The sequence below is a fragment of the Neoarius graeffei genome, chromosome 3 (genome assembly GCF_027579695.1).
Source record: "Neoarius graeffei isolate fNeoGra1 chromosome 3, fNeoGra1.pri, whole genome shotgun sequence".
NCBI classification, from domain to species: Eukaryota; Metazoa; Chordata; class Actinopteri; order Siluriformes; family Ariidae; genus Neoarius; species Neoarius graeffei.
The window spans coordinates 96,749,161-96,775,928 of NC_083571.1; the positions used below are offsets into that span (position 1 = coordinate 96,749,161).

At 40.2% G+C, this 26,768-nt stretch overlaps 2 protein-coding genes across 12 annotated transcripts in view; one reads left to right on the forward strand and one right to left on the reverse strand.

The window, feature by feature from the left end:
• The window catches only part of esr2a (estrogen receptor 2a), a 36,860-nt gene extending 18,895 nt beyond the window's left edge, over window positions 1-17,965 (forward strand). Inside the window, exons 5-9 of the mRNA XM_060917712.1 lie at window positions 1,024-1,162; window positions 6,185-6,318; window positions 6,930-7,113; window positions 9,677-9,906; window positions 17,858-17,965. Of these exons, the coding sequence (XP_060773695.1) occupies window positions 1,024-1,162; window positions 6,185-6,318; window positions 6,930-7,113; window positions 9,677-9,906; window positions 17,858-17,895 (725 nt within the window). The 3' untranslated portion in view covers window positions 17,896-17,965. The remainder of the gene's footprint in view (window positions 1-1,023; window positions 1,163-6,184; window positions 6,319-6,929; window positions 7,114-9,676; window positions 9,907-17,857) is intronic.
• An 8,344-nt stretch (window positions 17,966-26,309) lies between these two features.
• Window positions 26,310-26,768, reverse strand: part of LOC132883748 (nesprin-2) — a 379,369-nt gene continuing 378,910 nt past the window's right edge. For 10 of the 11 annotated variants that reach the window (XM_060917719.1, XM_060917720.1, XM_060917721.1 and 7 more), the window contains 2 exons: window positions 26,694-26,728; window positions 26,310-26,592 (listed from right to left, as the gene is read on the reverse strand). In XM_060917719.1, the coding sequence (XP_060773702.1) occupies window positions 26,382-26,592; window positions 26,694-26,728 (246 nt within the window). In that variant the 3' untranslated portion in view covers window positions 26,310-26,381. The remainder of the gene's footprint in view (window positions 26,593-26,693; window positions 26,729-26,768) is intronic. The other variant, XM_060917715.1, reaches the window with a different exon arrangement.

Sequence of the window (26,768 nt, forward strand, 5' to 3'; positions counted from 1 at the left end):
CATTTTATGGGCACTCTACAGGCCACCGTCGATCCTGGGGGGGATAGAATGACTGTTCAATGTCATTTTTAATAGGAAAAAAAAACAAGAATTTGGTGCACAAGTTTTAATTTATTTTAATAATAATCATTAAACAAGCTACTAAATAAACTCAAATCAAACACTACATGACAACAGAGCTCGACAGACACAGAATTATAACACAAAGAGAGCAGATGAGATTTAAGATGAGTCTTAAAGGTAGACTACCTTTCAGATTTTTCAAGTTTAGGTCATAAAAACAATTTTCCCTGACACGCAGTTATTTTTGTTTAGTGGACTGAAAGCTACAGAATTCCAATCAAAGACAAATTAGCATGTCCACCTCTCGACCAGGAGATTGCGAGTTCTACTTGTGGTCGGGTGATACCAAAGACCATCATAAAAATGATACCTACTCCCATCTGGCAAGGTATGCTGCAGTACAGATGTGAGTGGGGGAGTCAAACTCTCGTCGTTACCAGAGGACTAGCCCCCCACTGTAACCCTAGCTATATAATAGGTGAGAGGCTGAGGGCTACTGAAATGGAGATTGGCACTGCACCCATGCGCCTTAAAGAGTTGGGTAGTACTGGGACAGAAGATTGCCGGAGAAGACCAGATCCTGGCACGGAAGGGACTTTGACTTGACTTGATGTACATTTTTGACCCTGTATTGAATTCAGAAAACCCAACGTAAATTAAAACTTGTGCACCATTTTGTGTATGAAATGTACAATTTTGGATGATTATTCTGCCACAGAAAAAGAGCAGTTCAAAGAAATCACTGAAAGCCCAATACTGCCATGACTTTTTCATGTCCATAATGACACTCATGTCCGTGTATGTAAACTTCTGACCACAACTGTACCTGTAACTGTTAGAGACCTGGTCAAAAAAAAAAAAATCTTACCTAATGCACCTTTAATGTTTGTGTGCTGTCTCTGGTTTTATACAGGTGCTGTTTTTGCATAAATATGAAGATAAATGTATTGTTGTCTGCAGGTTTTGTAGAGCTCAGCCTCTTTGACCAGGTGCACCTGTTGGAGTGTTGCTGGTTGGAGGTCCTAATGTTGGGGCTGATGTGGAGATCTGTTAATCATCCTGGAAAGCTCATCTTCTCCCCAGATCTTATCCTTAGCAGGTACAGTTATTCATGTACCAGCATTTATTATTATATCCATCTGATCAAAGCTCTGACATGGTATATGAGCCAGTCTTGCTTTTTCTGTAGCTGTCAGATAGTGTAACAGTTTATGGATAGAACCATCCAAACTCCTTGTTCAGTCATGCTCCTGGATAAAAATCAATGTTTATCTGGTTGTCAGATAGGGACGCGGTTGAAGGTCCTAGCAAAAGCAGGTCACAGGCAATGCGTGAAACACACACACACACTGTGGGATCGTGTGTATGCTCAACCCATGTGGCTATATAAATAGTGACAGTTGAAGGTACAGCAAAGGCAGGTTTTTCCTTTCTCTTTCTCTATGCAAAGGAATCTTGGGTTTGTAAAAGGCACTATGTAAATTTAACTATTATTATTATTATTATTATTATTATTATTATTATGTAATAGTACATCTCAGGATATCAGCTTTTGCTTGGATTCAGGTAGAAACCAAAACACTTGTTCTTTAGTCAGCTCACTAAGTTAGCAATGAATAAGCTAAACTGGATCTAAAATTGAGTTCTGCACTATTGATTTCCGTGAATGTGAACAGAATGACCTGTGAGTCATGTTTCATTATTGCAGGGTAAAATCTTTATTTCTCAGTCAAAATAGAAACGAGGAGCCAAGGCATAAGACAAAACACATTAAGAAGGCAAGAAATTGCACTAATTAACTTTTGACGAGGCACCTGTTAATTGAAAAGCGTTAGGTGACTACCTCATGAAGCTGGTTAAGATAATGCCAATAGCATGCAAAACGTCATCAAGGTAAATGCTGGCTACTCTGAAGAATCTAAAATATGAAACATATTTTTTCACGAGGCGGCACGGTGGTGTAGTGGTTAGTGCTGTTGCCTCACGGCAAGAAGGTCCGGGTTTGAGCCCCGTGGCCGACAAGGGCCTTTCTGTGCGGAGTTTGCATGTTCTCCCCGTGTCCGCGTGAGTTTCCTCCGGGTGCTCCGGTTTCCCCCACAGTCCAAAGACATGCAGGTTAGGTTAACTGGTGACTCTAAATTGACCGTAGGTGTGAATGTGAGTGTGAATGGTTGTCTGTGTCTGTGTCGGCCCTGTGATGACCTGGCGACTTGTCCAGGGTGTACCCTGCCTTTCGCCCGTAGTCAGCTGGGATAGGCTCCAGCTTGCCTGCGACCCTGTAGAAGGATAAAGCGGCTAGAGATAATGAGATGAGATTTTTTCACACTTTTTGTTTCCCACATAATTCCATATATGTCCCATATGTTATTTCATAGTTTTGATGTCTTCGGTATTTTTCTACAATGTAGAAAATAGTAAAAATACAGAAAAATTGATGCATGAGGAGGTGTCCCCAAACTTTTGACTGATACTGTGAGCTTTCATCAGGGTGCTGTCTCTCTCTCGTACACCGTGGTGTGGCTACAAACAGGAAAACAGTTGGGTAATGAGTGTGGCTACAGTCAGTAAATCAGCTGTTGTGCAGTTTTCAAGCTGGTCAATATTACAGCTATAATATTTATATCATATTGGCTGACGTTGAGTGGTATATCAGATATTTGAGTCTAAGACAAGTTCACTATCATGCTAGCTGAATGGAATATATCTGATATAACACGAAAAAAAGCCAGCCAAAATTATTATTTTTATACACACACACGCACGTTCCTTTCGGGTGTTCAACGCATCTTTCTCTTTCAAAATTCTCTCAAAATCTTCCGTATTTAACGAAGCAAACCTGGTGGCCATGTTTGTTTACAACAGGGGCGTAGCCATCATTTTAGAAGTGAGGGGGACAAATTGTTCAGAGGTCTATTGAGTGATTTATCATCCTCTCACATTCAATTGCACCTCTCCTTAGCAGCTAAAGAACCACATAACCACAAACAGCACAGCACCAGGGAACCGACTTTAGTTCTTTAAAATGATATACTATCAAAATCTAAAGTCAAAATCTATAAATCTATAAAGTAAAATTTATAAATAGAATTAAGAATAGTAGTAGTGACATAGCTAGTTATATTCTCTTCTCACCTGTGACCCTGCATAATCATCCCTGTTGGCCTCTGGTCCACTGTCTCCTCTCTCACCCTGCTCTTTCTATTGTGGCAATAAAGATTAAAAAAATATGTGGAAAGCAACATTTTGAAATAGAATTAGGAATACAGTAATAATAATCAGCAAATTCATGTACTTTAAACTTTAACTACCACAAAAATAAATTAAATCTTTACAAAAATAACAGTCAAAGGAACATAAATACATTTATATTCTTATTTTCTACCCAGAAGTGAGTAATCTTAGACTAGCCAAAATAGTAACGTTACTCAAGTAAGAGTATTGTTACTTTAGAATAATATTACTCAAGTAAAAGTAAAACGTATTTTGCAACAAAACAACTCTTAAGAGTACAATTTATCCAAAAAGTTACTCAAGTAAATGTAACGGAGTAAATGTAACTAGTTACTACTGCCTCTAAGTTAGCTAGATGGCTTAACTAACTAAATTTGCATCTATTTGTCATCTTTTAGCTAAACATTATCTACATTCAACAGCATTACTCAACTTACACGGTAGGTTTGAAAAAAACTGTCTAAAGTCTTTAGCCTCTTGGCTGGTTTGCTGAACAGAAGCACTGCCCAGATCTGAATCACACCAAAGATCTCATCTCATCTCATTATCTCTAGCCGCTTTATCCTGTTCTACAGGGTCGCAGGCAAGCTGGAGCCTATCCCAGCTGACTACGGGCGAAAGGCGGGGTACACCCTGGACAAGTCGCCAGGTCATCACAGGGCTGACACATAGACACAGACAACCATTCACACTCACATTCACACCTACGGTCAATTTAGAGTCACCAGTTAACCTAACCTGCATGTCTTTGGACTGTGGGGGAAACCGGAGCACCCGGAGGAAACCCACGCGGACACGGGGAGAACATGCAAACTCCGCACAGAAAGGCCCTCGCCGGCCACGGGGCTCGAACCCAGACCTCCTTACTGTGAGGCGACAGCGCTAACCACTACACCACCGTGCCGCCCCCACACCAAAGACACTCATACAATATTTTCTAAAGTGTCTCTGATCACACACGACAGTGATGTTTGTTTGCCGCCTTAGCTCCACCTGCTCATGATGCGTTTAGAGGCGGCTCGGAAAAACGTGTTTCCACATGTTAGAAATGAATTGAGTGGTTGTAATGACTGTAAAAAGTGCGGGGTACAGAGGGCACAAATACGGCCCCCGCGTCCGCTACGCCCATGGTTTGCAAACTGTCACAGTCGCTTGCTAGTGCGGAAGTTTTACGTCTCCAATGTGTGACGTCATGCTGTCTTGACAACCATGCAATATCGTAAACCATATTCAACGCTCATTCTCCATTGGGTAGAGTGATGTAATACACGTATTATAAGTGGTTTGCTAACAATATTGCATGCTATCAAACCAAATGAATGAAACCTGCTCGAAGGAAATAGAATACATGCTTTTATTCCATCGAAAAAGTGTCCTGTATGTATAATAATATCTCATCTCATTATCTCTAGCCGCTTTATCCTGTTCTACAGGGTCGCAGGCAAGCTGGAGCCTATCCCAGCTGACTACGGGCGAAAGGCGGGGTACATCCTGGACAAGTCGCCAGGTCATCACAGGGCTGACACATAGACACAGACAACCATTCACACTCACATTCACACCTACGGTCAATTTAGAGTCACCAGTTAACCTAACCTGCATGTCTTTGGACTGTGGGGGAAACCGGAGCACCCGGAGGAAACCCACGCGGACACGGGGAGAACATGCAAACTCCACACAGAAAGGCCCTCGCCGGCCACGGGGCTCGAACCCGGACCGTCTTGCTGTTAAGTGACAGCGCTAACCACTACACCACCGTGCCGCCTGTATAATAATATATCGTATTATAATATTTCAAATACATTTATTTACATAGTGAAATCAGGATTTGGATATTTGTACGGTGGGCGCTCCACATCATATAATAATAATAATAATAATAATAATATGAATGAATGAATGAATGAATGATAAAAAACCTTATCATTCATTAATTAGTGAAAAATTTTTTATCATTGGCAAACTGTTGCAGTATAAGAGGAACAAGTCACATGCTCTTATAGGGAAATAATCACCTTTGTCATGGTTACAGCAACACAGCACTTCATTGTTTATTTTTCTATAGCGGCATGCTTGGTTGTGTTTTATTTTATTGCTTATGATGGCATAGAGAGAAAATGGTCTTCAAAAAGAATCATGCCATCTGGCAATATTTTGAGGCAAAGATCACAACATTGTCAAGGTACAAGTCATGTAACGTCATATTTCAGAGTTGGCTGTTTTACTGCACATTTCTTAGCTGGCTCAGGAGAGCTACCCAGGGCAGATGCCAAGGGCCATAGAGCAGGTCCCTCCCCAAACAACCATTCACATCTATGGGCAATTAAGAGTAGCCAGTTAACCTAACCACATGTCTTTGGACGGTGAAGGAAACCGGAGCATCCGGAGGAAACCCACACGGATAACATGCAAACTCTACATAGAAAGGCCCTGTGAGGTTCAAAGCTTCTTGCTGTGAGGCAACAGTGCTAACCACTACACCACCATGCTGCCCAGCTTAATAATGATGATTTACTTAAGCTTGAAACATTCTGCATAATCACTTGATCTATTCAGACTAAAGCAGATGTCAATAATAGGATTAACTGAAAACTATGATTCAGTTCAATGTGAACACATGTTGCACACATCTGCTGCTCTTCAGTTTTGTTTAATGAAATGAAAGCGTAAGTCTGTTTCACAGTTAGGCTTATAGACCACAGTTAGGTTTACTATGTTTGTGTCTTCAATGAAGCGTTTTAATACAATTTATATGAGACAGGCTTTTCTTTTTCTGTCAAGTTACCCAACATTCCATTCATTAACTTCCACAGATAGCAAAATTAGTCAGAATCGCATCCTTATTTGGAAGTTTATTTGGAAGGCTTATAATTCCTATGTTGTTCCACAGGGATGAGGGCAGCTGTGTGCAGGGCTTTGTGGAAATCTTTGACATGTTGCTGGCTGCCACGTCCCGATTCAGAGAGCTGAAGTTACAGAGAGAGGAGTATGTCTGTCTCAAGGCCATGATCCTCCTCAACTCTAGTAAGTGTGCTTGTGTGTGAGAGCTGCAGTGCACCATTAAACGCACATTTCTGTCTGTAATTTTCAATAATGTTGTGTGTGTGTGTGTGTTGTGTTGTGTTTCTTGTTTGGTGTGTGTTTGAGCTTGCACACTTAAATCTGGCACTCTTTCATGGCCCTATAATAAATGGGCTTCAGTCAAGTTTATTGCTCTTTTCTACCCTATGTTTAACTGACGGGGGTGTTGGTAAGAGTTAGTAAGAGTATTGCTTACACTGTAAAGGTCTAAAAGGAACAACATACTTGTTTTGGGGAGTCATGCTCTATTTCAGGCCATATATCCATTTTATTTAAAATGCACTTTTAAGCAGTGCTGGCATTAGTATTCAGTCTGTCAGCAGGACTGTGTATTTCTTTCCTATAAATCTTTGATTTGTTTCCTTCTCTTAGTGAATTGTAATTCACCCAACAAAAAGCCTCAACATCTGCTAATAATTACACCATCTACAGTTGTAAAACTCCTCAGAATCAATAGAACACTTTATATGTTTCACGACTTACATGAAAAGACTTTTTAAGTATAGCTTTTGTGGAGTTGTGGAGTAACGTGCTATATGACTGTGTTATTGCAGACATGTGTCTGAGTTCGGCTGAGGCAGAAGATGAACCTCAGAGCAGGACCAAACTGATGCGGTTGCTGGACTCTGTGACGGATGCTCTGGTCTGGGCCATCTCAAAGCTGGGCCTGAGCTTTCAGCAGCGCTCCACACGTCTGGCCCACCTGCTCATGCTGCTCTCACACATACGTCATGTCAGGTATAGAGTGTCAGCACACTCCATGAAACTTTAAATGGTGTATGAGTAATGCATACTGTATGTGAAATCATGAAAAATTTATCATGTTTAATACTAAGGAACTTGATAATTAAAATGGCTGATTTTTTTTTCCCTTTATTTGCTCTTATGTCAACTTGCTTTCATTCAAGTGCAGGACATATTGGACATATGGTATACTGTATTCCTGTAGTGGTTGAAGCCCTGTGTCGTCTTATTATTATTATTATTGGAAGCACAATGAGCAGCAGTTCAATATACAAAACATTTAAGAGAAAATATGATGTGAATTTGTCATGTAAAGGTGGCGATGGATGGATGTAATCGCTGGAAGAGTTTTATTTAAAAATAGGCTGGCAAACAGATCCAAAACAGTGATCAAAAACAAAGTAGATAAACTGGCAATGGTCAAGCAAGGCACAGACAGGATATCAGAGGCAAACACAAAAGCAAAGTCCATTATACAAAAGTGAATCAAAACCAGAGAAGCGGTACAGAGATACAAGACTTGGTAACATGAAACACAAGGTACAGTGTTTATACTTCACAAATTCTGTGTTATGAGAGTCCTTATAAGTGTGTGCTGTGATTGCACTCTAATCTGGAACAGGTGTATGGTAATTAGTCCTAATAGTGCTGTGCTTGTGCATGTTTACGTGCGTAGCAGTTCAAGGTGCGCCGCTGCACATGGCAAGTGGAAACGCGCATGGATGTGACTGAAACAACACCACCCCCAACACCCACCCTACCCCCAGGAGCTCCCTCCAGGAGCTAAAAACCTCTTTGGTCAGCCCCAGGGACTGGATGAAGTCTCCTTGGAGCTCCGTTCTGGCTTGGGAAAGATGTGGTACAGAAACATGAGCTCAGATGGAGTCTTGGGCTCAGGTTGTGCTTGGTATTGGGGCATGGATACAGACGGAGGCTTGGGTTCAGGCTTGGACAAGGACTCAGGCACAGACTTGGGTTTGAGCATGGGCATGGACCCTGGTGTCAGCATGGACCTCGGCTTGAGCATGGGGCTGGACCCTGGAGTTAGCATGGGCATGGGCTCTGGCAGGGATTCAGGCTCCAGCATGGGCTCAGAGATAGGCACAGGCTTCATTTGAGTGACGGCATCCTCCCTGAAGCCAGGCAGTGGAGTGAAGATCTCATCCTCCCTGAAGCCAGGCAGCAGAGTGAAGAGCTCATCGTCCCTGAAACCTGGAGCGGAGGCTGCCCTGTCAGCCTCTGGTGCGAGCTCTGGAGCAAGGGCCACCTTGTTGGCCTCTGGAGCGAGCTTGGGAGTGGAGGCCTCCCCATCTGCCACCACATTGGTCTCAGGTGCACCAGCCCCCCCAAAAAAAATTTCCAGGGGATGCTCCTTCCCTCGAGTCTGGAACAAGAATTTGAGCATGTTCCCAAAGGACACAGAATCTTGGAGGCATGGGTGCTCAACTGTAAGGAGATATTCAGCTCACTGCTGTGCTGGTCCAGTGATCATGCACCCTATTTATAAGTTTTCAGCAGGTTTGGGCTCCACCAGGTCTTCATAGCCTGCATTGTAATAAAAATCCATTGAGTAAACTATCTACTCCATTGTAGGGTGCCAGTATGTCCAACCCAAGCCACTGGAGGAACCTTACTGGCCTCGGTTTCAGCACGGAGATTCTGGTGCGGCATTGTTCAGCATGCTTGCTTTCTTCCGCTACATCGATTGTGATGGTGAAGTATTCTGTCATGTAAAAGTGGCAATGGACGGATCTCATCACTGGAAGAGTTTTATTTAAAAACATGCTGGCAAACAGAGCCAAAACAGTGATCAAAGGCAGAGTAGATAACCAGGCAGTGGTCAAGCAAAGCACAGACCGGATATCGAAGGCAAACACAAAGGCATAGTCCCAGATACAAAAACAAGTCAAAACTAAAGAAGTGGTACAAAGCTACAAGGCTTGTGTGGTGAGAGTCCTTATAAGCACGCAATGTGATTGCACTCTAATCCGGAACAGGTGCATGGTAATTAGTCCTAACAGTGCTGAATGCATTTATGTGAGTAGCAGTTCAAGGCGCACCGCTGCGTGTGCCAACTGCAAACGCATGCAGATATGACATAATGGAAAAACTAATAGTGGCAACAAACATTTTAAATCTAATTTAAAGTTATTCTCCCAGGCATTTGAGTTTTATGAATTTCCTTAAATTATCTGTTTTATTCTGTTCTTCCATATAACCTTTAAGTCATGTCTTCAGTATATTATTGATCTATTTAATCTAATTATTAAATCTTTTTAATTGCATTGGAATTCATTCTGTTTGAAGTCATTTCATATTTCAGTGCAGTATTTATATCTTCATAAACCCTATGCTTTTCTGAAAACAATCAAATCCAGCTAGGTTGCTTTCTGATTCTTATTACAACTGCAAGTATTTAATTTAGTAATATTTTTCCTAGGTCAAAGTAAACATGAAGCACAACTGTAACATGCTTTTCACTATAACAGAGATGTGATATGACACTATACCACCTGATGCCCTGCCATCATACTGATGCTGTTTGCTCTTGCTGCAGTAATAAAGGTATGGACCACCTGCACTGCATGAAGATGAAGAAGGTAGTGCCTCTGTATGACCTGCTCCTGGAGATGCTCGATGCCCACATCATGCACAGCTCACGTCTGCCCCACTCCAGTGTGGCCATCGTGCCTGAGGAGAACCCTGGTGCACCGGACCCCTACAGCTGCTCTTCTCAGCAGTGGACACAGCCGGTCATGGAGGGGCCTGTGGAGCTTAACCAAAACAGTAAGGCAAAAAGTTGCATTAATTCTGTTTGCCAAAATTCATCCATCTGGGTTTCCCAGACTGCCACACATTTTATCCAAGCACAACCTCCACTATGTTCCTAGTAAAGGACGGAGTTTTAATAAAACAGGCAACTTACCCTGAAAAAAATGGATATGTGGTCGTTTAGAAAAAATATTATGTATAGTTTACATAAAAATATTACATTTCTCATCAAAACATGATTTCATGGCTTATGCTAAACTTGATTTAAACAAGTTTTGTATTTTGAATTATGTCGAGCAACCATGATCAATTCATATAGTAACTAGAAAAGCACTCGGAGAGCGCAGACCTCCGCCAAGAATCCTTTAAAGGACCCATGGCATGGTGGTTTGTTGATGCTTTAAACGGGCTCATGGAGGTTTCCGGATGTTATATCCGCAGCCTTTCTCGAAATGAACCCTCGGCACGTAGATATAGCCTCCTGGGAGAAAGCCCCATTTCTGCCCTTTTCCCAGTGCGTCGTTTTGCTAATGAGAAGCATGGAGGCGGGGAAGGGTAGAGGGTGGGGGCGTGCCATGGGGGGAGGGGTAGGGGCTTGACCAAGCTGCGGGCATGAGTGAGAGTGTTCAGAGTGGTAGTTTACGAACGTATAATACCCTAGGCTTGAACACGCACTCCATAACCAAAGAGGATAGAACCAGCAACTACAGCAACATAGCGCTTATCCAACAGAAGACATGCATTGCGGAGCAATAGTCAAACATAAGCTCATAAGTTACAGTCAATTTCCAGACTAAACTCAGTTTAACAGAGCATGCTGCATGCTTTTTGGTTTTGTAGCGCAGAGTACCTGGCTAACTGCAGGAAGCGGTTAGCTGCACAGCTAATGTAGCCATTGCTAGGCTAACGCACCGATTTTAAAACACGGCAAAACGACTTAACAGTTATACACTTACTTGTTCGGTGTTTGTGGCTGATGCGGCAGGGATGCTTGGTACGGACCCAGGCTTCAGTGACAGTTGATGTGCAAAACCTGCCCTGTACTGTCCCAAGTTGTGGAAACATTCATCAGGAAAATACTTCTGACAAACATACACCGTCTTAGGTAGACTCGACGGCGTATTATTGGAGTAAATAAAATTAAGCCACTGCGTCTTCAGGGGCTCTCCCGTCGGCAGCAAAAACAGACTCCTTTCTGTGTTGTCACATCCATGTACAGCGCAATTTCCATGTTTCGCTCGCTTAGGTGGTGCCATGTTGTGTCTTCTATGGCCTCCTCACTACAAAATTGAAGTGACGTATCTATGGTGGCAACTTTTGAGCTGGGCGGGCAATCCATACAGTGGGTGGGAATCCAGAGGGGGGGCGTGGGGATCATCTCCCTTGCTGACGTAGTAAAGGGAAGAGCCTATCAACGCGCCATTTTGACACGCCATTCTCAAATGTTGACAAAGGGTGGGCATAGTTTGGTTTACACATTATGACATTTCTAGCCACTGGGGTGACTTAAGAAGGTCAGAGGAACTTATTTTAACATTAAAAAACCTCAGAAAGTGAAAATTTCATGCCATGGGACCTTTAAAAAAATCCGAGATCCAGAAGGTGATCCGGATCACCGCCAAAATTTAATGGATTGTTACTTGTGCCCAGTCACACCTCTGGAAAAAATTTCAGAGCAATCCGTTCATTACTTTTTCCGTAATGTTGCTTACAGACAAACCAACCAAAAAACAAACAAACAAACCAACGCTACCGAAAACATAACCTCCTTGGCGGAGGTAATTTCAGAATCCAATTACAGTGGTGCTTGAAAGTTTGTAAACCCTTTAGAATTTTCTATATTTCTGCATAAATATGACCTAAAACATCATCAGATTTTCACACAAGTCCTAAAAGTAGGTAAAGAGAACCCAGTTAAACAAATGAGACAAAAATATTACACTTGGTCATTATGTGAACCTCTAGGATTAGCAGTTGATTTGAAGGTGAAATTAGAGTCAGGTGTTTTCAATCACTGGGATGACAATTAGGTGTGAGTGGGCATCCTGTTTTATTTAAAGAACAGGGATCTATAAAAGTCTGATCTTCACAACACGTTTGTGGAAGTGTATCATGGTACGAACAAAGGAGATTTCTGAGGACCTCAGAAAAAGCGTTGCTGATGCTCATCAGGCTGGAAAAGGTTACAAAACCATCTCTAAAGAGTTTGGACTCCACCAATCCACAGTCAGACAGACTGTGTACAAATGGAGGAAATTCAAGACCATTGTTACCCTCCCCAGGAGTGGTCAACCAACAAAGATCACTCCAAGAGCAAGGCGTGTAATAGTCAGTGAGGTCACAAAGGACCCCAGGGTAACGTCTAAGCAACTAAAGGCCTCTCTCACATTGGCTAATGTTAATGTTCATGAGTCCACCATTAGGAGAACACTGAACAACAATGGTGTGCATGGCAGGGTTGCAAGGAGAAAGCCACTGCTCTCCAAAAAGAACATTGCTGCTCGTCCGCAGTTTGCTAAAAATCACGTGGACAAGCCAAAAGGCTATTGGAAAAATGTTTTGTGGACGGATGAGACCAAAATAGAACTTTTTGGTTTAAAATGTTATGTTTGGAGAAAGGAAAACACTGCATTCCAGCATAAGAACCTTATCCCATCTGTGAAACATGGTGGTGGTAGTATCATGGTTTGGGCCCGTTTTGCTGCATCTGGGCCAGGACGGCTTGCCATCATTGATGGAACAATGAATTCTGAATTATACCAGTGAATTCTAAAGGAAAATGTCAGGACATCTGTCCATGAACTGAATCTCAAGAGAAGGTGGGTCATGCAGCAAGACAACGACCCTAAGCACACAAGTCATTCTACCAAAGAATGGTTAAAGAAGAATAAAGTTAATGTTTTGGAATGGCCAAGTCAAAGTCCTGACCTTAATCCAATCCAAATGTTGTGGAAGGACCTGAAGCAAGCAGTTCATATGAGGAAACCCACCAACATCCCAGAGTTGAAGCTGTTCTGTACGGAGGAATGGGCTAAAATTCCTCCAAGCCGGTGTGCAGGACTGATCAACAGTTACCGGAAACGTTTAGTTGCAGTTATTGCTGCACAAGGGGGTCACACCAGATACTGAAAGCAAAGGTTCACATACTTTTGCCACTCACAGATATGTAATATTGGATCATTTTCCTCAATAAATAAATGACCAAGTATAATATTTTTGTCTCATTTGTTTAACTGGGTTCTCTTTATCTACTTTTAGGACTTGTGTGAAAATCTGATGATGTTTTAGGTCATATTTATGCAGAAATATAGAAACTTCTCAAGGGTTTACAAACTTTCAAGTACCACTGTACATTATGGATGTTGGCATTGACAGCAACTGTAGCTATGGTATTAAATTTAGCAGTTGCAGAATATTGCAGTGGTAATGTGGCTGTTGCAGAATGCCACGGACTGGGGTTTGATCCTCAGTTCAGGTGCGAGCTTGGTGTTCAGTTTTATTCAGGGCTATGAAAATGCCTGCTCAAATCACTGACCTTTTTTGTTCAGTGTAGACAGTGGCGAACTGTTACTATTAGAGCTGGGACTTTAGCTTAGCAAACTTTAGCCAGACACACCAAAAAAGCAACAGGACAAAGGGTTTTGCAAGGGATTAACGTCAGACTGCCAGGTCGGTCCGTTGTGTGTAGTTGTCAATGTTGATTTTAAAAGTAACGAAGTAAATTACATCGGGAAATAAATACTTAAGTATGAGTGAAAAATACCGGGTAACCGGTGTGTATAACTAGCTATAACCAGTCGGATACTCCTAATAATAACTAAAAGCTTCTGTGTGGCTAATAGATAATGCAGAGGAGGCGAAGAGTCAATCCGTCAGCATTTATTCTGGAAAACAATGAATGACAGGGCTACTCGAAAAGTTGAGTGTTTATCTGAGTAGCCATTTGGCTGGGTGCTAACTGGTATATTATGTTGCAGGGATGCCAGTATTCTTTCCCCTGTCTCTGTGTGTTGATACAAGATACAAGTTGACAAAGGCATTTTGTATCTTGTATCAGCACACAGAGAAAGGAAAGAATACTGGCATCCCAACAACATAATACACCAGTTAACACCCAGCCAAATGGCTACTCAGATAAACACTTGACTTTTCACACGGAATTTTACGGCACTAATTTACATATTTGATCCGATACAAACAGTGGATGTGTGTCAAAACATTCTTACATCAAAAAATAAACATATCTTGGGAAAAATAAATACAAATATACTGTATTAATTAATGAATATTGTCCGTGCAGGATTCCTGAAGCGGTGGCACGGTGGTGTAGTGGTTAGCGCTGTCGCCTCACAGCAAGAAGTTCCTGGGTTCGAGCCTAGCGGCCGACGAGGGCCTTTCTGTGTGGAGTTTGCATGTTCTCCACGTGTTTGCATGGGTTTCCTCCGGGTGCTCCGGTTTCCCCCACAGTCCAAAGACATGCAGGTTAGGCTAATTGGTGGCTCTAAATTGACCGTGAGTGTGAATGGTTGTTTGTGTCTATGTGTCAGTCCTGCGATAACCTGGCGACTTGTCCAGGGTGTACCCCACCTCTCACCCATAGTCAGCTGGGATAGGCTCCAGCTTGCCTGCTACCCTGTAGGACAGGGTAAGCGGCTACAGATAATGGATGGATGGATGGATGGATGGATTCCCGAAGCCAGCTTACCCCTTTCCAGACAGCTCAAGCACGATAATGTCTGCAGGTGTGTTACACTAATTAACGCCCCATCAGATACAATAGTGGAACCATTAACAGAACCCAACAAATTAACATATTTTACAATAGAGGGATTTGGGAAGTTCACAAAAAAAAAAAAAGTTATTCATGTGAAATTATGACATTGCTACATGTGTGTGGATGAAGAGTCTGGAGACAGAAGTCTTAGTTTCTCGGTTGTTCACCTGTGCTACTTGCTGTCTGACTCACGGTTAAGCTCGCATTGGCCTTCGAGAAGACAGAGGGTGATCAATTTTTGGTCCCTCCTACTACAAATCAAAATCTGATTGGTTAATTCATCTGTCACTTCCTACATAAACATACACTGCCATTGCCTTCTGTCCCGGCAATGAAGTCCTAACCAATGAGTGAGCCAGCTCTAAACTCTTCTCAGCCTAGAGACAACAAACAAAAAAATCTCACTGGATAACATGATTTTACTGTTTTCAGGGCAGTAACCCTTGAAGCAAATTTGATCGAAAATAAGGCCAAATTAAAATGAGACGAGAATAATTATAATGAAGTTTTCAAAGAAATTAAAGAATGAAAGAAATTAAATATAACATTTGAAATGCTGATATGTTTGGACCTTCTCTGAAGGCCTACAAGATGCTGACAGTTCCCCTCTGGTGTAGGCAAACAGATGACCTGATCCTTTATTATTCACTGCCACAAAGTGCACAGGGGGATATAGGAATGGAGTCCGTCCATCCTTCCGTCCGTCTGTCCGTCCATTTCAATTTGGACAGGTTTTCTCAGAAACTACATAAGCTACATCAATGAAACTTTATGTACTCATATTACTGAAAAAATAGGTACCCTATGAGAGCATGTGGCTACTGCTTATAAATAAAATTGTTTTCTGAGATCATGTCCATTCAGTAAATATAGCGTATATATTTACTCTATGAGTCAGTAGCCACAAAAATGAAGCGTAATCCAAAAATGAACAATTTAAAAATCACAGAAGGAAAATATACCAAGTGTCTGTACTTTATATTATTCTGCTGTTACCTCTTACAGTTTTCAAAACAGAAACCTCTGAACCGAGGCTGACATACACACGCTGTCACCATGACCGAAACTCTTATTTCCCGGAAAAGGCCTGGCGCTAGAGCTCTGTGGTCTCAATACTCTTTTTGACAACTTCCTGTAACAACTCGGAAGTGCGTCACATCTCCATCACACATGGGACCACTGGTCGAAGAAGGCGAGGAAAGGGGCACGAACTGGAGTATATTTTAAAATAGGAACGCACTTTCCCTCGGCTGCGATAGTGAGGTGAGAAAGAGAGTGCAGGCAGGGCGGAGCAGTTGGAGAAGGATTTCGGGAGTCGTTTGTGATAGGAAAGTCCCAACAAAAGTGAAAGGTAAGATGTATAAGACAGTAGTGAGACCAGCTGTGATGTATGGATTGGGGACCGTACCCTTAACGAAGAGACAGAAGGCAAAGTTGGAGGTGGCGGAGTTGGTTTGCGATGGGAGTGATAAGGTTGGACAGGATAAGGAACGAGCACATCAGAGGGACAGCACATGTGGAGAGCTTGGGAATTAAGCTAAGAGAGATGACCCTGAGATGGTACGGGCACATCCTGAGAAGAGATGCAGAGCATGTTGGAAGGAGAATGTTGAGGATGGAGCTGCCAGGCAAACGAAAACGAGGAAGGCCAAAGAGGAGATACATGGATGTGGTGAGAGAGGACATGAAAGTGGCAGGTGTGGTAGAGAAGAATGCGGAAGACAGGGAGCAATGGAGACGAAAGATCCGCTGTGGCGACCCCTAATCGGGAGCAGCCAAAAGAAGAAGAAGACGACTTTCCCTCGGTAATAAGCATAAACATTTCTGAAAGCAATTTCTTTAGTCCGTTTATTTCGAATGGTGAACCGAACTGTATACACTCACTGGCCTTTTTAATAGGAACACCTGTATGCGCATGTGCAGTGCGCGATTGTCACACTCATTCTTACATTCTTACAGCACGGTGACATAGTGGCTACAGCCTCTGTTACCCCTTTTCCACCAAATCAGTTCCAGGGCTGGTTCGGGGCCAGTGCTGGTGCTGGTTCACAACTCGTTCAACTTGCGAGCCAGCTGAGAACCAGTTTGCTTTTCCATAGCTCGTGGTGCTAAGGGAAGCCACGTCATTATGTCACTGTATACGTCAGTTACATCGCTGCGTTTGCATAAACCTTGGCGCGAACATCGAAGCAACAACAACACGGAGAAGAAGAAGCAGCAACAACAACAACAATAATAATGGATGACATTACTTACTTTACTGCATCATGATATCTCGTCGCTTAAAAATGGCGCCCTCTCGCGGTCTTGCTATTGTTGTTGGTCTTAACAACTCCGCCCCCCCCGCTGACGTAAGCAGTTCTTTCCTCTGGCCCAGCAAAGAGCTGGTGCTAGCCTGGAACTGGTTTTTCTGGCCCCAGAGCCAGTTCTTTGTCAGTGGAAACAGAAAACCCGGTTCCAAACTAAGCACTGGCCCCGAACCAGCCCTGGAACTGCTTTGGTGGAAAAGGGGCATGCATGAGGCAGTGGCCACAAAAAATCTGGGTAGCATTTTATAAAGGTGTTGTTGCACTTATGACATCATAAGTCAATATTAAAGCAATAGGCTTATAAGGGTGTAAGTGTTAAGAGGTCTTCATAAAATACTCGTGGCAGGGGATAGTGATGACCATGTCTTCTTGTTTACTGTTAGTATGTCTCCTGTGATCCATAGCTTTTAAATCTGAATTTGTCCATCTGTCACAATAAAATAAAACATAAAAAATGGTTCCAGATGACGAAAAAACTTCTGAATGATTGTGGAATCTGAAACTGGGTGTCAAATATCGGGGGAATAACAAAGTCAAAAACGTCTTAAAAACCATTAGAGATGCACTGAATACTGTGGGAAAATGGCACATATCCATTGTATTGCTATCAAGCAGTGTGAATATTTTATCAGATTTTAGTAATCGTAATGGCTTCTTACTATAAACTTGAGGCCTGCAAAGATGAGCTCTCAGCAAGCAGTCAGAGATCGGTCTGTATTTTGTCTGTATTTTCTCCATTACACAGTCGTGCAGTACAGTAGTTAAACTCTGTCAAACATGTCTGCATGTACGTTGGTTGCTGTTTTGTTTAATCCAGTGGCCGATATGATTTTTTTTTTCACTTAAGTGATAAATGGAAATGTGTTTATCATTCTCTTGCTAGTGATCAAAAGTGACCTTAGCATAATGAAGACAGACTGATCCAAGATGTTTTTACCCAGAGCAGCCATGCAGCTTAAGGACATCAGTCTCGACCTGAAGACTCAACGAACTGGACCAAATCAGTTGTATAAAGCCTTAAAATGTGTAGCTTTGTGAAAAAAAAAAAAAAAATGATGTCACAGGTAAGCGTTCCTGGAAGTCATGTTTGTATTTGGTGGTTTTGCAAAACTCAGTGCATTTTATTGTGTCTTTTCTGAGCCTTTTCTTTTTATATATACTGTAAGCTGAGATTTCATTTCTTGATACTGTTAGAAACTTTTAAAGACAAAAGACTTTTCCACTGTGATTCTGTTTAAATTACAGCTTTAATGGAAGTGTGACGTGTCACTCCTGCACTGTAAAATTTGAAATGACAAATCCCGCCCCCAACAGGAATTATGATCAATTGTAAACACCATTTTGTGCCTGTATTAATTACTGCTTCTGAGTGATTGTGCACACTTATAAGGCCATTTATTTTTCATAAATAGGTTCTTGAAAATATTTGGGAAAAACTACAATGTCAGTGGTCGAAATAAAAATAAATAGCTATCTTCGTGCATTTTCTTATTTTTTAGGCAAGTAAAATGAGATGTCGGAGGAAAAATTAAAAATAAAATTCACGTCAGCTCAAGTAGATTATTGAACATGCTTTACTTTTTTAAAACTGAGTTTGATAACTTAAAATGTTAGTTCTGTAATTTTAAAATGGAACTGTTTAATAATTAAAGGACCTGTTTAATATTACTGAAATAATTGTACAGACTAGATTTAAAATCTACAGAGTAACAGACGACACAACACCACTAGATCGGCGGCTACAATTATCGACAGTCCATAATTATCGACACCTTTTCAGATTTACCAATAAAAAACTAATTTTACAAAGGTGAGTTACAGTTACAACAATTATTATTGGTTAATTAATCAACCGGAAGACCCGCCCTCACCCTCGCCCTTTGATCTTGCCGTCTGATGACACAGCTCGTTATCTGAGATGGAATTTTTTTTAGCACGATCAGCAATTTGAAGAAAACCCGGACGTTATCATCGCAGGTAAGCATGGTGGAAAGATCATGGACATGTTTTTACTGATCAAATTCACAGAGATTTCATGATCTCCTTGTCAAAACCGACTTTGTTTCTTATTCTTTCATTTGACAGTCACCATTTTGTATCTAAACGCACGTTTGAGAAGTCACGTGAGGCGTCGATAATAGTGATCACTTTCACCGGTGTCCACCATTATCGACACCCTGTGGAATTAAGTGACATTTACAACTTGTATGGATCGATCTTTGCGTAACATTGTTGAAGTAGATGAAGTACTTTTAAAAAATAAAAGTGCTGTGATTTTTAATAATTTTTTTTCTGATTCATAACATAATGGAATGTTTATAGAGTATTTGGAATCCGATTGCAATAAATAGAATTAAACCAGAATTAAATTCCAGCATATAAAAAATTATATGCTTAAATATTCAGATTTTTCTATTCCATTCAGAAATTTTTTTTTCCGGTTTGTTGTAAATATCTACCACATATTACAATATCAGTAGACATTTTATATTTTGGTTCGAGGAATGACATGCGACCTTTGACCTGGATTTTCTGTGCCTTTTGACATTTATTGGTAAACTACAAAACTAGAAATTAATACAAACAACAATGAATGATTAACAAAATGTGATCTACGAAAATACTTAGAAAATGGAACAAAAAGATTTTCTGACGCAGGTTAAACATTATCAGTTCATTTGTTTACAAACATTAGAATTACTTCCTCATTTACATAAGCACTGACATCGATATATTTATATAAAAGATATTTCGTACTAAATATAAGTCTATGTAAAACAAATTTTAAATAAAAACTGTTTTGTTACCTTAATACCACATACCGATTATTTTTCTTATAAATAATCAGCTGGATGTCGATAATTGTGGACAAAGTTGTCGATAATTGTGGACAAAGGTGTCGATAATTGTGGAACGGTGTCACGAGATCTGATACGCTAAGTAATCAGGAATCAACTCATTTTTTTCCAGTGGAAGTTTGAGTAATTATCCATGCACAATTTACGTATTGAACGTCTTTTCTACTTTTGCAACGGCCAAAAGATCGTTAAGGTGTCAATAATTGTAGCTGCCGCTCTACTTACTTTTCCTGAGGAAGATTTGTGTAGGACCGTTGTGCCTTCCTTACCACATCCTTTGCCGATATAGGTGTATTTTTCGGCTGCTCAGACTCGATAGGCTCCTCTTTTAACTCCATCACCAAATATTTTATCAAGAAATCCTTTATGAATACACTCGCTGGACAGTCCAGTTCTCCTGCGCCGATGTATGAAACATCTGCTTGCTCAAAGTTTGGTGCTCATTTCCCTGTAATGCTTTTGACGTCTTTAACATCTACATTTTTTGTTTGTGATATAAGGTTCGCTAACGATTTACAATGTGACAGCTTTTGTCGTTGTTCACAGTTATATTTACGATTACTGTATCCATCGTGGAGTAACGTGTAGAATGACCATGTGAACTTCGTGGAGATTTCCAGTAGCTACTACGTATGGGAGTTTCCCTGCAGGAAATAAAGTGCAGCTGTTAACAGAAATTTGTTTAAATGTCGTAAAATCTGATGCCACACTTCTACGAGAGCACGTGAATAGTGACAAATATGGTTAGTCATGAATATTGATCTGAATTTTTTTTTTATTCGTGTTATTGTTGTTTTTAGAGATTCAAGCGTATTGGCGATTGAAATAAAAATAAAAACCGTGGGAACCATTTTATTTTGATCAGGGGTAAATCACTACCTTCAGTGGGTTCGAGAACCGAAATATCAAAAATGAGTGGCCTATTGCCTTTTGTTTGGTGCAAGATACCTTATCAGATGGTAAGCCAAGATGGTAACTTAGTTTACCGCCAAATACGCACAAAATGCACATATATTTACAATGACAGGTCTTGTGTTACACCAGCTGACAACATGCAACAAAATTCTATACTTGTATAATATCATATAGGAAACATTGAGATAAATGACCAAAGGGGGGGGGGGGGAAACACGTGGCTTTGCTGGCTTGGTTTGAATCCACTTGGCCCCACAGTCATTGCAAGGGTCACTGCAAATAAATATAAAGTTCTCCTGACTGAGCAACTATGATGAAACAATCCTATCCTGATGGGAGTGGTTTCGTCAAGCATGAAAATGCTCTGATTCACAGAGCACAGGAGCTCAGTGAATGTATTGATAAGGATGAAAATAATGTAAAAAATCATATGCTTTGGTCTTCACATTATCCAGAGCTTAACCTAGTTGAAGATCTATAAGAGATTTTCCACACATGTATTAGAGAACGCTCTGTACATAGGCATATCAGGTGAAAATTCAATCCAAATCGCTTGAAACTGCTCTCATTGAATTCAGAATTGAATGCAGAACAACACACTTTTTGCAGAATTAAAATATGTTTATCTGTTCTTGAGATATTACAAATCAAAGATTGAAAAAAACGGCTTAATTTTTTAGAAAACTGCTGTAATATTCTGTATGAGGATCACATGGTCCAAAATGGGCCTCATTAACCAATGAGATCAAATGTTTTTTTCTTAATAACTTTTCTATTTTTCAAGATATTTAGATGGAAATTGGCAGGCACACAGATGATTGTATACTGAATACAAAGTTTGAAAAATTAGTAAAAACAAATGAGGTAAATTAGTATTTAATTAGCATTAATTATGCTAATTAGGTACAACGTTAAATCGGTACAGTCAATAAAAAAGTAATAAAAGATTATTTCTAATATCGTCTTTGTGCTCTATAGGCCTTTGTATTTCTCAAAAGGAGGACCTACTAGTGTTTATATTAAAGAATATAAATAATATTCGCAGCTTTTAAGGTGAACCTCAAAAAAAAAAAACCTGTGTGATCCACATCCAATAAACAATTCCAATTAACTGAGTTGAAATTGACACTCGCGTTTCTGACCTCTGGGTTTTTTTTAAATATCATTCCAATCTCAATATTTTTCATCAAAACAATTACAATTACATTCTAAAATAGTTATTTATTTACATGAATCAGTTTGATTTGAAAAAATAAGTAGGTAAAGCTATGAAAACTTACTTCAAAATCTCCTGTGAATCATAACATTAAAACTAGGTGATGGAAAATTTTGCTGAATACTTCATCAGAAACAGTGAGAGTGAGAGAACATCCCTATAAAAGATATCTGACTGATATTCACGAGTAATCCAGTCAGAAACCGATCAGAGAGAGAGAGAGCCTGACCGCTTTCCCGTGACTCAAAAAGCACCGGCAGTTTCCCGACGTCCCGCTAGCAGAGAGTGAACTCTGTTGTACCAACTTCAACCTGCCGTTACTCCCAAAGTCCTGAACAGATCTTAACCAGATAAATTTCTTTGGAAAGCAGAGATTATAAGCTTTTTAGTGACTGTATTCATGATAGAACATATTCAAGAGTTAAGTAATGACAGATTTGGAAACTTCGATGAGCGTCTGCATGCACAATTTTCACAGCACAGCCAGCGAGCTTCTGATATGCCTACTGTACCGCTGTCATCAAAAAAATACAATTGAGGGAATATCTTTTGGAAGAATTGTTCATCAGTTGCAGTTACAGAGTTTTGTCGAATCTACACCAAGGTACACTGAAGCTGTTCTAGAGGCTTGTGGTGACCTTAGTGAGGGAGGTAATGGGTTTTTTTTGTCTCATTAGTTTGTCAAATGGGGCGGCACGGTGGTGTACTGGTTAGCGCTGTCGCCTCACAGCAAGAAGGTCCGGGTTCGAGCCCCGTGGCCAACGAGGGCCTTTCTGCGTGGAGTTTGCATGTTCTCCCCGTGTCTGTGTGGGTTTCCTCCGGGTGCTCCGGTTTCCCCCACAGTCCAAAGACATGCAGGTTAGGTTAACTGGTGACTCTAAATTAACCGTAGGTGTGAATGTGAGTGTGAATGGTTGTCTGTGTCTATGTGTCAGCCCTGCGATGACCTGGCGACTTGTCCAGGGTGTACCCCGCCTTTCACCCATAGTCAGCTGGGATAGGCTCCAGCTTGCCTGCGACCCTGTAGAACAGGATAAAGCGGCTAGAGATAATGAGATGAGTTTGTCAAATGTCTGTATGTACCATTATGCAAACAAAACACCTAAACCTAATTCAGGATTGCTGGTTTCATATTTACTAATGACCAAACTGCCAAAAAACAAAGACAAGTTCAGGTAGTAAGAAAAGAGCTAACCTGCAACCAGTGATATGATGAAAGACGAAATGCACTGCCATAGTTTACACAATCCATTTGCACTTGTGTATGTATTTATAAAGCCACATTTGTTAATAGCAGTTTAGCACATGGCTTCCCAAAACCTGGTCTTAAACAGTTTCTTGTTCCAAAGCATTTGCATTCCATTTATTTAACAAGGCTGAATTTGGTTTTATAATGTGATCCTGCTACACCATTTTCAGTTACTGAGCACTAAAATACTGATGGCTGGCATTACAAACCAAAAGAAATTAATACACATCTTGTAGATTCTTCAAGGTAAATGCATGCAGCAATTTTGAAAAAGAAAAAAAAAATGTAATGTTCACCTAAGGTGACTATACAGACAAACCTTGCAAAAAAATGTTTTTTCTATATTCTAAATAAACTTCTTTTTTATTTTTCCTCCTATAATTAATTCCCACTGCAGCTTCAGTGCTTTTGTCAATAGCAAGCGCAGATGCAAACATTCTGAAAAATGTATGACGGCTACAGATGCCTATTATTATTATTATTATTATTATTATAACATTACAGAAGTGGTTTTAGAATGTCATGATATATAGATGTGTGAGTTCATTATCACATGCCATGATGTGCAATCCGCTTTGATTTACTGCATTATTCTGTAGCCAAACTTGGATTTTTTTTTTTTTTATTTAAATGAACTGGAGAAATGATAATGTAAACTGTTACAGGAGCAGATATCCTCATTAAGAACCAAATGAATGATGTGTTTTCATGTTCACAATAGTGTCTGTAATGATTTCTCTACTGGTATTTGGTGAATATCACATCACCAGGAAATAGAGGTGTTACAACTGTTGTTCAATAGCATCAGTGCGCTGCTATGTTCTAGTTGCCAAGCTTGTCTTGTTACAAATCATTCATAAAGAGGAGGTTTTTTGCATTCTTGTAAATGCTTTGTGTGTGTGCACACGTGCATGTTTTTATATACTACTGGGGACCAAATGTCCCCACAAGGATAGTAAAATCTGACAGTTTTACCATGTGGAGACATTTGGGTGGTCCCCATAAGGAAATTGCTGTTGTGGGGGGGGGGTTGTGTTTTTTTTTTTTCTTTTTAAACAAAAATAAATAAAAAAAGGCAAAAGGTTTCCCTTTCATTACTGAGGTGAGGGTTAGGTGTAGGCACAGCATTAAATAACTGCAATAATAATTATGTCAATGGAAGGTCCTCACAAGGATAGTGAAACAAACGTGTGTGTGTGTGTGTGTGTGTGTGTGTGTATGTATATGCGCGCATGTGCTTGTTTTTATATATTATTGGGGACCAAATGTCCCCACAAAGATAGTAAAATCTGACAATTTCGACCTTGTGGGGACATTTGGATGGTCCCCATAAGGAAATTGCTATTGTGGTTTTGTTTTTTTGTTTTGTTTTTCTTTAAAAAAAAAGAGGCAAAGTTTCCTTTTCATTACTGAGGTGAAGGTGAGGGTTAGGTGTAGGCACAGCATTAAACAACTGCAATAATTGTCAGTGGAAGGTCCTCACAAGGGTAGTGAAACAAACGTGTGTGTGTATATATATATATATATATATATATATATATGCATGCACGTGTTTTTATATACTACTGGGGACCAAATGTCCCCACAAGGATAGTAAAATATGACAGTTTCGAACTTGTGGGGACATTTGGATGGTCCCCATAAGGAAATTGCTGTTGTGTGTTTTTTTCTTTTTTAAACAAAAAAAAAGGTAAAAAGTTTCCTTTTCATTACTGAGGTGAAGGTGAGGGTTAGGTTGAGGTGCAAGTACAGCATTAATTAACTGTAATAATAATTATATCAGTGGAAGGTCCTCACAAGGATAGTGAAACAAACCTGTGTGTGTTTGGCGATGTTCATAAAAATGTTAATAATATTTTAACAGCTATATTTTTAAATGGATTTAAGCAAAACAAACAAAAAAAGCCTTAGTCATTGTATTTAGTTTCTGAACAGTGTGAACAATTATGATTTTTTTTTTTAATGATAACATTTTACATGCATCCATTTATATACTGTTTAGGGATATCAATAATTTTGTTCTCTTTTGTTATACTGATAATCATCATTGTTGCCTGGTCTCTTGTAGGGCACTAGTAATTCTGGAGTTGACTACAGATTTCATAATAGTAGATAAATTGGGGAAGCCATGGCCTAATGGCTAGAGAAGCATCTTTGGGACCAAAAGGTTGCTGGTTTGATTCCCTGGACCAGCAGGAATGGCTGAAGTGCCCTTAAGCAAGGCACCTAACCCCCAACTGCTCCCCAGGCTGCTCTGGGTATGTTGTACATCGCTCTGGATAAGAGCGTCTGCTAAAGCCCAATAATATAATATAACGTAATGGCATATAAATTGGCATAAAAGATTACCCATCACATTTTGGTTCTGCAAGATAATATTTATTACCAAATAAGAGGAAATAAACAAGAAGTTCAGAAATGAATTGTAGTGCTCTTAACCCATAATGATCAACAGTCTATTCACACTAATAGAAACTGAAAATAAGGCTTGGAGCAACAAATATACAGCTTTTTTTTTTTTTTTTTAATAGCATTTCATGGCTTACTGAAGTTAAAACAAAACAAAAAAAAGTTTAGGGGCTCCCAAAAAATGATTCATTCCGAAAATAAATGAAAACAAATGAAGAACATGGATATTAAATTTAAATGTGCTGGTTCTTGAAGAAAACAAAATTTTGTTTAGCATAAAACAAAATTATACAGTCATACATGGTATCAGTTGCCATTTTCTTGATATTTCCAAATTAGATGTTTAAGATGGAGTAAGAATGTCTGAAACAACAACCACACAACCGGTTACAACTGTTTTTCTCCATTCAGGGAAACTTAAAATCCAATGCATCACTGAGGTTCTGTTAGGATGATAATTATGTGTCTGAACATTCCAACAGTCACATTAGTAAAAGCACATGTATATAATAATAATAATAATTTGATTTATTTTTTTAAAAAAGTTCTCAGTAGTATGGCTTGTCTTAGGGAATAAATAGAATAAAATCAATTTTATAAATACAGTAATTAAAACATTTTGGACAGTAGCAACATGCTCTCTCACACCCAATGCTTCGAGAGTTTGGATGAGTCACCTTTGGAAGCACACCAATCAGTTATTATTTGTGTGTGTGTGTGTGTGTGTGTGTGTGTGTGTGTGTGTGTGTGTATAATTGTATTAAGTTGGAGGAGGTCCATTAGTGTAGCGCAGCATAGGATAGAACGATCTGGCAAAGTTGTTAGACAGAGTACAGCTGTAGTCTTCTTCGGACAGTGGCACCAGGCAAGTGAAAACCAGCAGCAGGAGGAAGAGGAGGTGGAGCGGGAAGGCTGCTCGCAAGACCCGATAGAAGAAAGAACGCGGTGGGGATGAATCCCTATTCTGCGTCCTGGAACCAAAAGAGTCTCATTAAGACACGTTTTTGTTCTCTTCTTGACAGTCAGTGGAAATAGATATGAGACTATCTGAGGAATTAAAGATGTACGGTACCTAGTGGTGCTGGATGATCTGCTTGCGGTTAGCTGCTACAAAACACACACACACACACACGAAGTACTGCTGCAT